General features: G+C 42.2%; 1 protein-coding gene across 2 annotated transcripts in view; it reads left to right on the top strand.

Annotated features, from left to right (window-relative positions):
* Positions 1-12,285, top strand: part of RADIL (Rap associating with DIL domain) — a 427,719-nt gene that overhangs the window by 235,336 nt on the left and 180,098 nt on the right. For both annotated transcript variants that reach the window (XM_069209977.1, XM_069209976.1), the window contains one exon: positions 2,718-3,025. In XM_069209977.1, coding sequence (XP_069066078.1) covers positions 2,718-3,025 — 308 coding nt within the window. The remainder of the gene's footprint in view (positions 1-2,717; positions 3,026-12,285) is intronic.

Here is a 12,285-nt window from a genome sequence, read left to right as displayed (position 1 = left end):
CTGGGCAGGGAAAGGCATGTCTGCTGTAACTTGGTGAGAACTATAAAAATGCACCCACCAGGTGGGAGCAGACTTCTGTTTCCCTGCCCGCACTCTTGTGAGGTCTCCAAGGCCACAATAGGCTCGGGCTGCATGGCCTCTTCACCATTTTAAAGCCAATCAGTCCCAGAGGATGGAGTCCCAGAATACTCTTAAGGCTCAGGGAGTGTGGGCCATGCGCCTCCTCCTGTTTTTTGCAGCATTTGGCCCCGGGTATGGAGTTTCTGGGCCCTATTAAGGCTTGGAAAGGGGGACACAGATCCCCCTATCCTTTATAATGGCAGTTGTGCCAGGGGATGGGATCCCTGGGGCATTTTAATGCTCGGGGAGGGGGCTGCGCAGTCCTTCCTCTTATTTATGGAATTTGGCCCTTGGCGATGGGGTCCCCATGGCTATGAAGGCACAGGGAGGGGGGCCACACACCCCCTCCCCCATTTCATGGTATTCGGCCCCTGAGCCTATAAAAGCTCTGTGGGTGTTTGCATGTCCCACTCCCCTATATTCAAGTAGTTTTCCTGTTAGATGGGGTAACTATAGGCTCGGGCAGAGGGCGTACACCCCTCCCCTTAAGGGCCCCCGGAGCAGGGGTCCCTGGAGCCCCTTGTGGCTTGGGAAGGGGGCTTCTCGCCCCCTCCCCTTCAAAAAACAAGTCCTCTGGATAGGATTCTGGGGGCCCGAAGTGGCTTGGGAGGGGGCCGTGCTAATGGGTTGGCTTACACAGTTTTGTCATCAATAATGTCACTGCAGCTGTTGCAGTGATACTATCAATGATGTCATAGAAGATGTCATGAAGGAACTAATATGTGGATAATTAGCAGTGCATGGCGAGGCTGTGAGTTATAGTTATCTTAGGGCAGTGGTTCCCAACCTGTGGTCTGGGGACCCTTGGGAGTCCGCAAAGCCTCCTCAGGGGGTCCGCGACTGCTCAGAAAATTAAAATTAACAGATTAGGTCCCCAGCTTTCAGTAATGACTCAGTGGGGGGCAGGGGGGTTCCCCGTATTCCAGTAATGATTCAGTGGGGGTCCCCGGGTTCCAGTAATGATTAAGTGGGGGTCCATAGAAGTCAAAAGGTTGGAAACCACTGTCTTAGGGCACAAGTTAAAGTTACCTGAGATAACTATAACTGGTGAACTTCAATGGTTTTCTATGTTTAAAAATGCATATTTTAATAAACATTTTCACCTAACTATAACATCACTTTAACCTTTATTTTTTTCAGTGAACTTCAAGTCTAGGGGGCATATGTACAAACCATTTTTGTGATTGGAAATGGGCCAATTCGCATAATCAGCCTATTTCCAACGCAAAAAAGCAATTTCCAATGTACATATACCACATTGCTATTCAGTAACTTATTACCGAATCGCAATATGGTTTAGTGATGTGGTATTTGTAAGGGGCATGTTTAGGGCGTCCCTTCCAAATACAGAATTGTAGTGGTATGTATGAATGTTTTGTGATGAATTACAGTTGCAAAACATTCATAATTTACTGACACATCTAAGGATATGAACCCCATTCTCAAAAGAGAAGCGGTTGCAAAGGGACCCTTTCTTCTTTGTGAATGTTGAAACAAATATTTTTTAAGAACAGGCAGATGTCCCATGTACCACTGCCTACTCTTAAAAAATGAAACTTAAAAATGTAATTTTATTTCTTGAAACTCATCCAGTTTTACTTGACGTTTTCCTAAGTGTAGAGATTATTGTCATGTCAAATCATAATTTGAGAGTCAGTGTGCATATTTTGTTTTACCCAAATTGTTAGCCAAATACTGAAGGTCTTACAGAAATATTTTTTCGTGAGGAGGCAAAAAGGAACCTTGGGGTACGCCACACAAGAGTGGCACATTGTTAGAAGAATAAGAAGAAAGTTTCACCACTTAATAAAGATCACTTAGAAAAGATTGCAGCAAGTTAAGAGATACCCCCTGTAATACAGTAGCCTTCATACGGTTTAGTGAAACTGCATATTCCACCGTGTCAAATGCCACTGATCTGGTCTAAAAGGAAAATCAAATTTATACACTGGTATGGGCCCTTTTCCACATCTAACCATAAATCATCCATTACTGCTAGTAGAACGACTCTCTGTTGTACAAGGGTGAGACGTGGTTGGAGGTTGTCGAGGATGTTTCTCTTCTGCAGATGATTACATAATATTTGAGCAGCATAAGCCTCTTACACTTCAGCACAGAATAGTTCTTCACTGGCGGCGGGCTGTCTCCCTGTTTTTTCATAAGTGGAAGCATCATATTTAGTATCTGCTTTAATATAAAAAAAGGATAGGGATCTAGCCATGTTGTAGAGTTTATTTGGGACACTGCCGTTGTAAGATTGTCCATTAAGATCATACTAAATGAGATGAACTTTATGGTATTTTGTAAGGTGCTAGAACACACTGATTGAAGGTGTCCATGTTAAGTCCCCCTCTTATATGTCTTTTTGACTATCTTCATTTTTATTAGCATTCCATGACATAAGTTATATATTTTGCATTACATTGTATACATTTTATTTTAAAAGAAGATCTATACTTCGAAGAGAGCGAAACCCAGTTAGCTGTGGGCAGCATCTCCACATCCAAGTTGTGAAGAATGTTTGGTGTATTGACCGTGAGATAATAGTGGAAAAAGAAATGTTGACATACACTTTATTACATTCTCTTTCTTTCCAGGAATTAATGCCCAGGCTCGGAAGCTGCAGAGGAATAGAGCAAAGGGAGCGATGACCTTACTATCCAGCTGTGATAGGACCTCAACCCCACCCACACTTCGTCGCAGCTCGAGTGAGAACAGCTTGAATCCTGCTGGTGGGCAAGCTGACGAGCTAAAGCGGCACTACTCCACTCTGCCAGAAGCCATGAGGAACAAGAATAGCAAGGAAGAAACTAATGGTCCATCGGAGGAGAAGGGTGGCGTGGTGCGGTACTCTCTCTACCAATCACCGCACCTACTGCTCCTGCAAGGATACAGCCAGCAGCATGTAAGCACCGAAACCAGCTCTATCTTTTGTAGACTACGAAATTAAGGTATTTCTAATAGGTCAAGAGGGAGCCAATCATTTAAGCAGGAGCGGCTCGCTGGACTTTGTCGGGGAGGGGGTGTGGAGGGGGGTCGCAGAGGCGCAGGAGAAAATTAATTTTTAAAAAATCACTTACCTGCTTTCCTCCTGCTCCGCTCCTCTCCCTTTGCTGCTGCAGGCACAGGCTCCCAGCCTGCCCTGCGGCCAATCCTGATGCTGCTCAGAGCAGCGTCAGGATTGGTTGGGAGCGCCCAGCCAGGGCACTCCCAGGCAGACTGGAAGCCTGTGCAGGCTCTCTCCAGCCCAGTAACCATGTTGGTCGGCGGGAGAGAGCCCTGTGGGCATGTTTGTTTGGCCGGCCCGAGACTACCAGCCAAACACACATGCGCTCTGAGGGGAGTGCACAGTGCACTCCCCTCTGCTCATCACCCCCAATGCCCTGCCCCTTTCACATGGAAAGGATAATAAAAAGAGTTTATTATCCTTTCCTTGTGAAAAGATTTGCAGTGGTTGCTGCTGGCGGGGGGCGACGCTCCTCCACCTAAACGGATGAGCCACGTTTGCATTTAAGTAAAGCCTCCTACGTACCAAACCATCATCCGTCCTGGAAGATCATACGCAAATCAAATAGTTAACATAGTAGAGATTATTATTTGTAAACAGAGTATCACCAAAAAAAGGAAAATGGGATCAATAATCAGGTCTGACCTTCATTAACATATTGTCCTCTAGTTCAAACGTTGCCAACTGATATTCAGATTGTTTTAATAATGTCACATCTTTAATGCCATTAGTCTATATCTAAACCCAAGAGTGTCCACCATTTTATTGTATACATTTAGTCTGGAGGTTAGAGGGAAAGCAGAGCAAATGTATGTGATAGAATGTAGGCAGAGACCTAACACTATGTATTATAAGGAATACAGTACACCAGTCCTATGCCAGAACAGAATGTTTGTCAATGCATTTATCTTATTGTCTCCTGCCTGGTTGGGTTCCTGGAGTTCCTCGGTGAGTTGCCATATCCTACAGAAGCGAGATCAGGGTAAGCTTTCAAATACATTAAAGTTTGAATATTTAGGGCCTGATTTAAAACTTGGAAACGGGTTACTCTTTCACAACGTTGACGGAGGTCCCACCCACCTAAATCTAAATCCAATTATAATGGGATTTAGATTTCGCAGACAGGTCATCCGTCACCATTGTGACGGAGTAACCCTTCCGTCAAGTTCTAAGTCAGGCCCTTAGTTGTTTGGCTTCCCATCTAACTTCTAGAAATAATCCCAACTGTGCCCAAAGTGTGGATTGTAGTTCAGATGGTCAGCTTAAAGTGTTCTCCCCAGGTCACTTACAGCTTTTCTATCTAATTTACTGGTATTCAGTTAATTAAAAAGTATTGTTCAAGCAGGTTTTACACTGTAATATTTCCTTGTAAATTGCGACAGTAGGAGAAAGAATGAGGTCTAACATGAATCAGGGAGTGGCCTCTGTAGCATGACTTCCTGCTTCAACATTCATGACGAAGACTCTGCAGCTTCTGAACCCATAGTGCTCCCTGAGTGAAACCACACACAGCATTCACAATCACCGAAACTTGATAAGATGTGACAACCTAAATATAAAAATCACGAATATTATCTGAATAAACACTCTGTCCAAATCAAACTAAGGCGCAGCCCAGTTCTACTTTTGAAAAGAAACTACAACACAAAGATAATTTGACATGTAGCCTTTTAGCCATCCATACATACAAGACATGTTTAGTTTAATGTAAAGCTAGATTTGTTTTGAAAAATAGTAGACAGTCTGGAAGTGGTAAGGAGTTCAAGCAGGTCCCAGCTTTGGAGTTCCTGAAATCAGCAGTTTTTTTCAAACAGAATGAATATAGCCTGAAAGTCTCAGATCTAGGTCATACTTGATGGAAGCTTACTTGCCCACAGAAGAAGCAGAGACACTCAGGAAAGATTTCAAACATTTAGGAAATTGTGAAACAGAGAAACAAAAAGTCTCCTCCAAAACAGTGTGGAAAACTTCAGAAGCACCAAACGGAATACTCAGTGATGATCCAGTGTGGTTATAGTTTGAAAATTAAAGTATCATACTCAAATCAAATCAAATTTTCAGTTCATTAAAACCATAACATTGCATGCCCCAAACAAAGATTTAAATGAAACACGTGATTTGATAAAAACTGTAACCTCTTTCCGGTGGACACTCTCACAGGGACATCTTAAGGATTTTGGGGGTCCTGGGACAAATGTACTTTGGGGTCCCTGTTCGGAACAGCTTTGAATTTATGATCCTGTTTCAGCTATTTCATTCCCTCTTTGGCCAGGTCACTGAAAGTGCACAGGTACACTCATCCAAATTCTAAATGTGGTTACATCTAATATTCAGGGATAGTGACCTGTGTTTTCAATATTGTAACACAGCAGCTTCTCATTGATATTACTGCAGATATTCTCTGTGACGCCCATTTGTCATGTGAGATCCTGTTTTGATCTAAAAGAAACATTTTATGGATATTGAATAAACATAAACACAACATTGCAAAATGTCTGTAATAGACTCTCATACATCACCCATACTAAAAATACATTAAGAAATTATGAAAATGATATTTAAAACGATCTGTTTAAGAATGATTCAAGGTCATCAGGGCAAGACTCTACACAGAATGGTTCTGGCCCTATCAGGGGGCCCCTGAAAGGCTGGGGCCCTGGCCCAGAACCAATTTTTCCCATGGTTTAAAACATCTCTGCAATATCACCCCATATGCTCTTTATAACCCATCTTATCTTATACTAACTCTTCCATAAAACCAAATGTATGGTGCAAATGTGACTGTGCTAGATGTACAGAGGGAAAGGGTACAAGAAAAGAAACACAGAAAGAAGGGTCAACTTTTTCATGGGCAACAGTATCACCCCATAATCTTTTGTTCCCATTGTTGCCCTTCGTCTTACACTGCCCCTTCCATAACCCAAATACAAAATGTAGGTGTAGTAAAGTAAAATTTGATAAAATTAGCAAGAATAGGATAAAAGCCACAGGCTATAATTGGATTTTTATCTTGTGGTGGCCAGTCCAGTTTCTAATTAGCGTGAAGTTTGCTATAAAGTGCAAAAGGTGATTTTGGACAGCCCCTAACCGAAAGATTTTCCATATTCTCACCTCATGTTCCCTGTCATTCTACTTTACGTCCTATGATACTACCTCTGTAATGCTTAGAAAAAATACAGGGGGAATTGTGATATAAAGGTCAACAATGGAATTAAAAGCATTGGACGTCATAAGACTAGACCCTTTGCTTGTACTTCCTTCACTTTGCCGCATCAGAACCTTTGTCTGACAGCAACCTTTCCGCTTTTATAATAAAGTTTATGAAGGCCGCAACCACTTGGGGTTCTTCACCCTCTAGACAAAAGAGTAAGGCATGACAGCATGTTCTGATCCTGTTCTGATTAAAAAGGTTATGCAGCAAAACCTTGCTTTCAGTTAGAAGCTTGGGGCAGATTGATACGATTTGAATCAGACTATCCATGTATTGATAACAAGGCTGTACTTGGAACTTGTGGATGTCGGTAACTATTTTGGTAGGTAGTCAGTAGTTTGACCCATACTAAAATGTAAATGAAGCAACTTAATTTAAAAAAGAATCTCATTAACACAGTTAAATATGATTGCAGTTGGGGTTGCTTGTGAGAGTCAGTGATTGTCCACTCATGTCCTTTGCAAAAAACTTCCTTGTCCCATATCCATGAAATCTTTTTTTTTGGTTTATTTAGAGATTTTCTGAAGAAATCCTGCAGGAGTGTTGATTCCCTTAGATCATTTGCCTCTAAATCGTTCAAGGCCAGGTCAAAAGCCCGCAACCAGCTGTTTGTTGTATTTGGTAATCCAGTTTCAATTTCTCTCCATATCTGAAAAGGCAGTGTCTCCTCATAGGACACCTTAATAGTGACACATACTTAAGAAAGGAGCCATGCTGTACTAACTCCTGACTAAGCAAACTACACTCCAGCCACAACTAAGCTGGGAATCATTTTGCGGCAGTCAAAAGAGATTGCGATAGACCTTACTTTGTACAGAATTAAGAAGGGACCCAAACTTCCCTGGTAAGGCAATGGTGCCGAAACAAATTGCTGGTGTTAATTTAGGTTTATCACTGCAAAGAGAGGTGCCAACATTGGGCTTTGCAATTTTTGGAGTAAAGATTGAAAAGCTGCAATTAAGGAGGCAGTCTTTGGTTTTAATGAGATGCAACCGGTAAGACAGGCGGTCCTGCAGCCAGTCACCAAGATATTTATAGCAAGAGCTTCTTGAGACCGGCAGACCACCCAGGAACCAGCTACATTTCTTCCCAACCCTCCTTCCGAACACCACGATCTGAGTTTTTGTGAGATTCACCACCATTTATTTCTCTAGTAGCTTTTGAAGCCCAATGCTGGTCAAGCTCATCAAGACCAGATCCTCAGACTACTGTAATTAGGTCACTTGGCAATGCCCCAGCCTTGGAGAATGTGAAATCACTGTGTCGAGATATGCACTTAAATCCAATATGAACAGATTGAAACGCATTAGGGCCAATACGCACCCTTATTTTAGGCCCTTCTTGACTTCTGTTTTGGTTGGCAGGACATTGCTAGAACTTGGTTTGATCTTTGCCCAGTTGTTTGTGTTTAAAAGTTGGATGGCATGTAATAATGTTCCAGGGATGTTCCAGCTAGCCGGCTTTCTCCATAAAAGAGTACAATAACAATGATCAAAAGCTTTAGAGAAGTCCACAAAGCAGGTGTATAGAAGCTGTTTTATATTGATTACATATTTCTCAGCAATCATAGAAAGAGCAACTAAGTTATCTGTGATGTTAGATTTGGTTGAAGGTTATTCATTTTTGTCTTTCCACCCAGTCTTCCAGTTTGAACATGCACACCAGAAGCCACAGTCTTTTTTTAAAATAGCTGCAGTAAGCCCATTTGGGCCAGGTGCCCTGTTCCCTCTACATGTCTCCACTTTTTCTTGATTCCACTCAGGAAGAAGGATAAAGGAGTTATACAGTGGTCCTTTAGTGGCAGAGGAGAACTTGGGTCCTTGCATTTATATAAAGATCCAATATGACTCATCCATATTTCTTCTGTGACATTATTGCCTGTTATGGGCCTTGGATCTCTATCCAGTCCTGTTCAGTTTAAGATCTTTTTGCTGACTAGACTGCCTTTTTTCTTGCTTTGCGTAGTTCAGTGAATATTTTACGCTAGAGTATAGTGTCTGGATGGGTAGATATGTCCTTGATTTTTGTTGCCATTGCTCGTCGTTGCAGCCTTAATGATTTTGAGTACCATTTTCCGTTTTCACTTGGGTGACATCTCTACAGAGACCACTTGATAAATTAAAAAAAATACGTTTTAGGACCATCCTGAGTCTTTTGCCATGCCCTAATCGGATCTCCAGGATCCCAATTTAGATTTATCGCTATCTGCTTCCGCTCCTCATAGAAAACCAAAGTGCAGCTTTTTCATCTACCCCTTTTCCAGTGGAACCCTACATCCTGTGTGCCGGGTGCACCGTATACTTGCATTAGCTCATTTGAATTCATAATCTTGATAGAATGTGGTGAATGATCACTCTCACACCTTGCAATTATGTTGAAACTCATAATTTTACTGATGAGGGAGAGGGTTGCAAAAGTATAATCCAAGACAGAGTCAGCCTTATGAGATTTTCTTCTAGCAGTCATTGGAATATCGCCATAACACTGCCCATTAAGAGACGGGTATCCAAGTGCCTCCAGAGTGCTGAGGAGGTCATGGTCTCATTTATTGACAAGACTGTATTTGGAGGTTTGTATTGGAATACCCCAGCACATGTCCATTTTTTTCAGTTTACCAGTTCTTCAGAAGTACTTTGCCAAATTCAGATTAAAATCAGATGAAGTATTCATGGTAATTCACTATATGCACAGTGCAGATCCATGAGAACGTTTTCTATTGTTTTTATATTTTGCTGCTTTAGCCCGTGCCCTGGATTAATTTAGACATTTATTAAAAATAATGATTGTACCTTTTTTGTTCCCGAATTCCCAACTGGATATTATTTGGCTGAGTATATGAGATGAATTAGACTCCACATGAAATAGGTTGATAGACTTGTATTACGTATTAAAGATTGAAAGGCCACTCTTGGGGTGCCAATTTCTTTGGGCTTTTTCCACTGGAACAAAGATTTCTGCATACCCTTCCATTGATTTTCCCCCTAGTTTCCATGTCTCTTGGAGACAAACCACATCAAAGCAACTCAAATAGAACTTGAGTTCTGGATCTGAGTAAAGTGTTTTAATCCCTGATATGTTGCATGAAATAATGGACATGAACCGTGGTGTCATTTAAGGGGGATTATTATCACAACAGATTATGTTTTGCATGGCCTGTTCAGCGGGACGTTGTTGTGCTGAGTGTTCTTACCTCTCAAGCTTCTCCAAATATTTTGCAAAGCAGTGATGGTCAGTTTAATTTTGATTGAAGTTAGATGACAACCAGTTCTAATTTGCAGTTTGAAAATTGTGGAATTGGAAAACCAACAGTGGCGGCCCTCTGAACTATTTAATGAAATCATTACAGAATCTATTTGGGGAGTCTGGTTGGCTCCACAGGCACACAATGCACTTTTTAGCAGAGTAAAGGGTTTTCTCTGCTTGGCCCGATGATTGTCCTTCTCGCAGGATTTTCATTCATGTTCCTCAGCTAAGAGCACTACGGGTTACTTCTCCCTGGATGAGTACGATATCGCTATTCCCCATTCAGCAAAAATCCTCTGTTTTGAGAGTACCAATTCTGCGGTTTCCGCAGATGACCAGTTTCCCAGCCCGGCCTCATGAGGGTCCCCTGGTTTAAATTCAACTGCCTCAGGACTCGAGGAGGAAAGATCACTCAGATATTCCTGAGTGGCTAAAAGTGTCAAGATATTGTGTCTATTTAAGATGTCACTTCTACACTGGGATTTATATTGAGGTTGAAATACAGTCTTGGTTTGTCCACTTATATTTCTTACCTTTTCAGTTGTGTGGAATCTAAAAAAGCCTGTGTGTGATCGAGACTTGCCTTCCTGTGGAATCAATGATTGTGGGCCAATTCCTGGAACCTGAGATGATCTATTAAATGAGGACGTGTGAGATATATTCAGACTGCGATGATGATCAAACTGTTTCTCATTTGCCATCTGGCTGTTTACTGGTGTATTCTGCTGGGTACCAGGGGTTAGGTCCTTGTTATCTATTTTTATCTTCAGATGGCTCCCAGAGCCAGTTTGTGCCTTGAGCCTGAATTGCAGATGAGGTGACAAAGTTGGAAGTGTAGGTACTGGAAATCTCAGACTTTTAGATGGATGAGATTTTAAGCTATTATGTTATGGGGGAAACATTGTGGTGCTAGTAGGGTGATTTACTCCTTGTAATTGACCTTCCCACTGATCAATGGACGCCTTATTTTGGGCCCTTGAGATAAGTGTAGTTTTATGTATATTGCTCTCAACAAGTGCTTCATCTGTTTGTTTAAAGATTGGAAAACATTTTGCAGTAGTTTCTATAAACTTCAGAGCTTTTGTGTTTTGTTCTTTCCTTTTATTTTATTTTGTTTCCTTAACTTTTTATGTTTACTCCTCGAAGAAATTGAAACCTTCATGGGAGAATTAATTAAGGACTTTTGTTACCAGAACCTTTGGAAAATGATGAAGATCTTATATCTGGTGCTGGCTCGTTAGAGTTCTGCAATGTGTGCCTGGTTATTTCTTCACAGTTCTGACTTTTATGTATTTCTAGTATCCCACATAATATAGTTGAAGCTTGGGATTCAATTGGAGATGTTTGAAGAGGGTTTTGTTGTACTGGCCCAAAATGTATACACAATGAGGCACCCCAGAGGGAGTGACTGTTGTAAATGGCTGAAAAAGCACATTTATAGCTTTGAGTTCTTAAAGCAGCAAAGACGCGATGAAAGGGGATTGTTGAAGATTTTCCACGATAGGACTACATGTACATTTTGACATCAGTCTCTTTTTTAGGGGCAAAGGGCGATTTGTTGGGCTCCCTGAGCAGTTCTTTTACTGTCCAGAGCAAGTTCTCAAATCGTGATTCGATATCAGCAAAATATTGTGCAAGAACTCCAGCAGAGTGATTTGTATATCAAATGTGTTTGATTGGAACTTGAGCTCTTTTGACGTAGCATCCAATGTTTGAACCAAACAGAACCAAACACCTTGCTCCAAGAACCTGCTGTGCTCGCCATGTGTGCCGTTCGCAAAGTTACACGTGGTGAACTTGTTCCAGCACTCGGTCTCACCATCGTCTTCTAGACGTGCAAGTAAACAATCCCCCAAAGATGATTCTTGTCCCTGGTCAAAACAAGCTTTTGGTGAACGAGGCGGCAACAAAGTGTCGTAAAAGGATAGAGTGCTCTCTTGCAGCCCTTTTTGAAAAAGATAGAGAATGCTCACTTGTTAATTCAGGTAATGGGGGTACTCGGGAAAATACACTTTCCACGGGAAACAAAGGGAGAGTCGATTCAGCTGCCATCATGGCCTCCTTGTTTTTTGCAGACCAGGCCTTGGTTTTTATTGAAGGGGATTTTGGAGACGATTTTGGGTCATGGAATTGGTCTTTCCTTTTGTGTTTACCTTATTGGTTCTGGAATCCGTCGCTCCTCCCACAGAATGCCCCCTCCCTTATAACCGAGCTCTGGCAGTGCCACGAGACCAAGCCGGCAGTAGAAATGAAGCTGTTACCTCTTCGCTTCTAAACCTCAAGACGACTCAATTCAGAACAGTTCCGCAGCTTCTTTTGGAGACATCCCAATTATGTGCTTACAACGGAGCAAAGGCGCAGAATCGCAGGCACCATGCCTGGTAGACGGGGAAGCAAGGCAGGATGTAACAGACAAAAAGAGGAAAAGGGGGAGCTCACCTGGTCTGCAAGCCGCACCTGGACCTAGCCGGACCGCCTCTGCAGGCACAGGCTTCGACCACAATATGGCAGTGACTTAACCTCTGCACCGTATGTGCACTACGGACCGCTCACCAGGCGCACCATGCACCTCTTTTCCTGCTTCAGCTGGGTGCCAAATAGATACCAATTAGGTGCCATCTGAGCACAAAATGAAGGCAATATGTCAATAATATGCCTGTAGCAAATGTCGCTTTGCCAAGTTTAAATAATCCAAGGCTGATGC

This window comes from Pleurodeles waltl, chromosome 10 (genome assembly GCF_031143425.1).
Source record: "Pleurodeles waltl isolate 20211129_DDA chromosome 10, aPleWal1.hap1.20221129, whole genome shotgun sequence".
In the NCBI taxonomy this organism is placed as follows: Eukaryota; Metazoa; Chordata; class Amphibia; order Caudata; family Salamandridae; genus Pleurodeles; species Pleurodeles waltl.
Note: the sequence above shows the minus strand (reverse complement) of the source record. Positions and strands in the feature narration are given on the sequence as shown.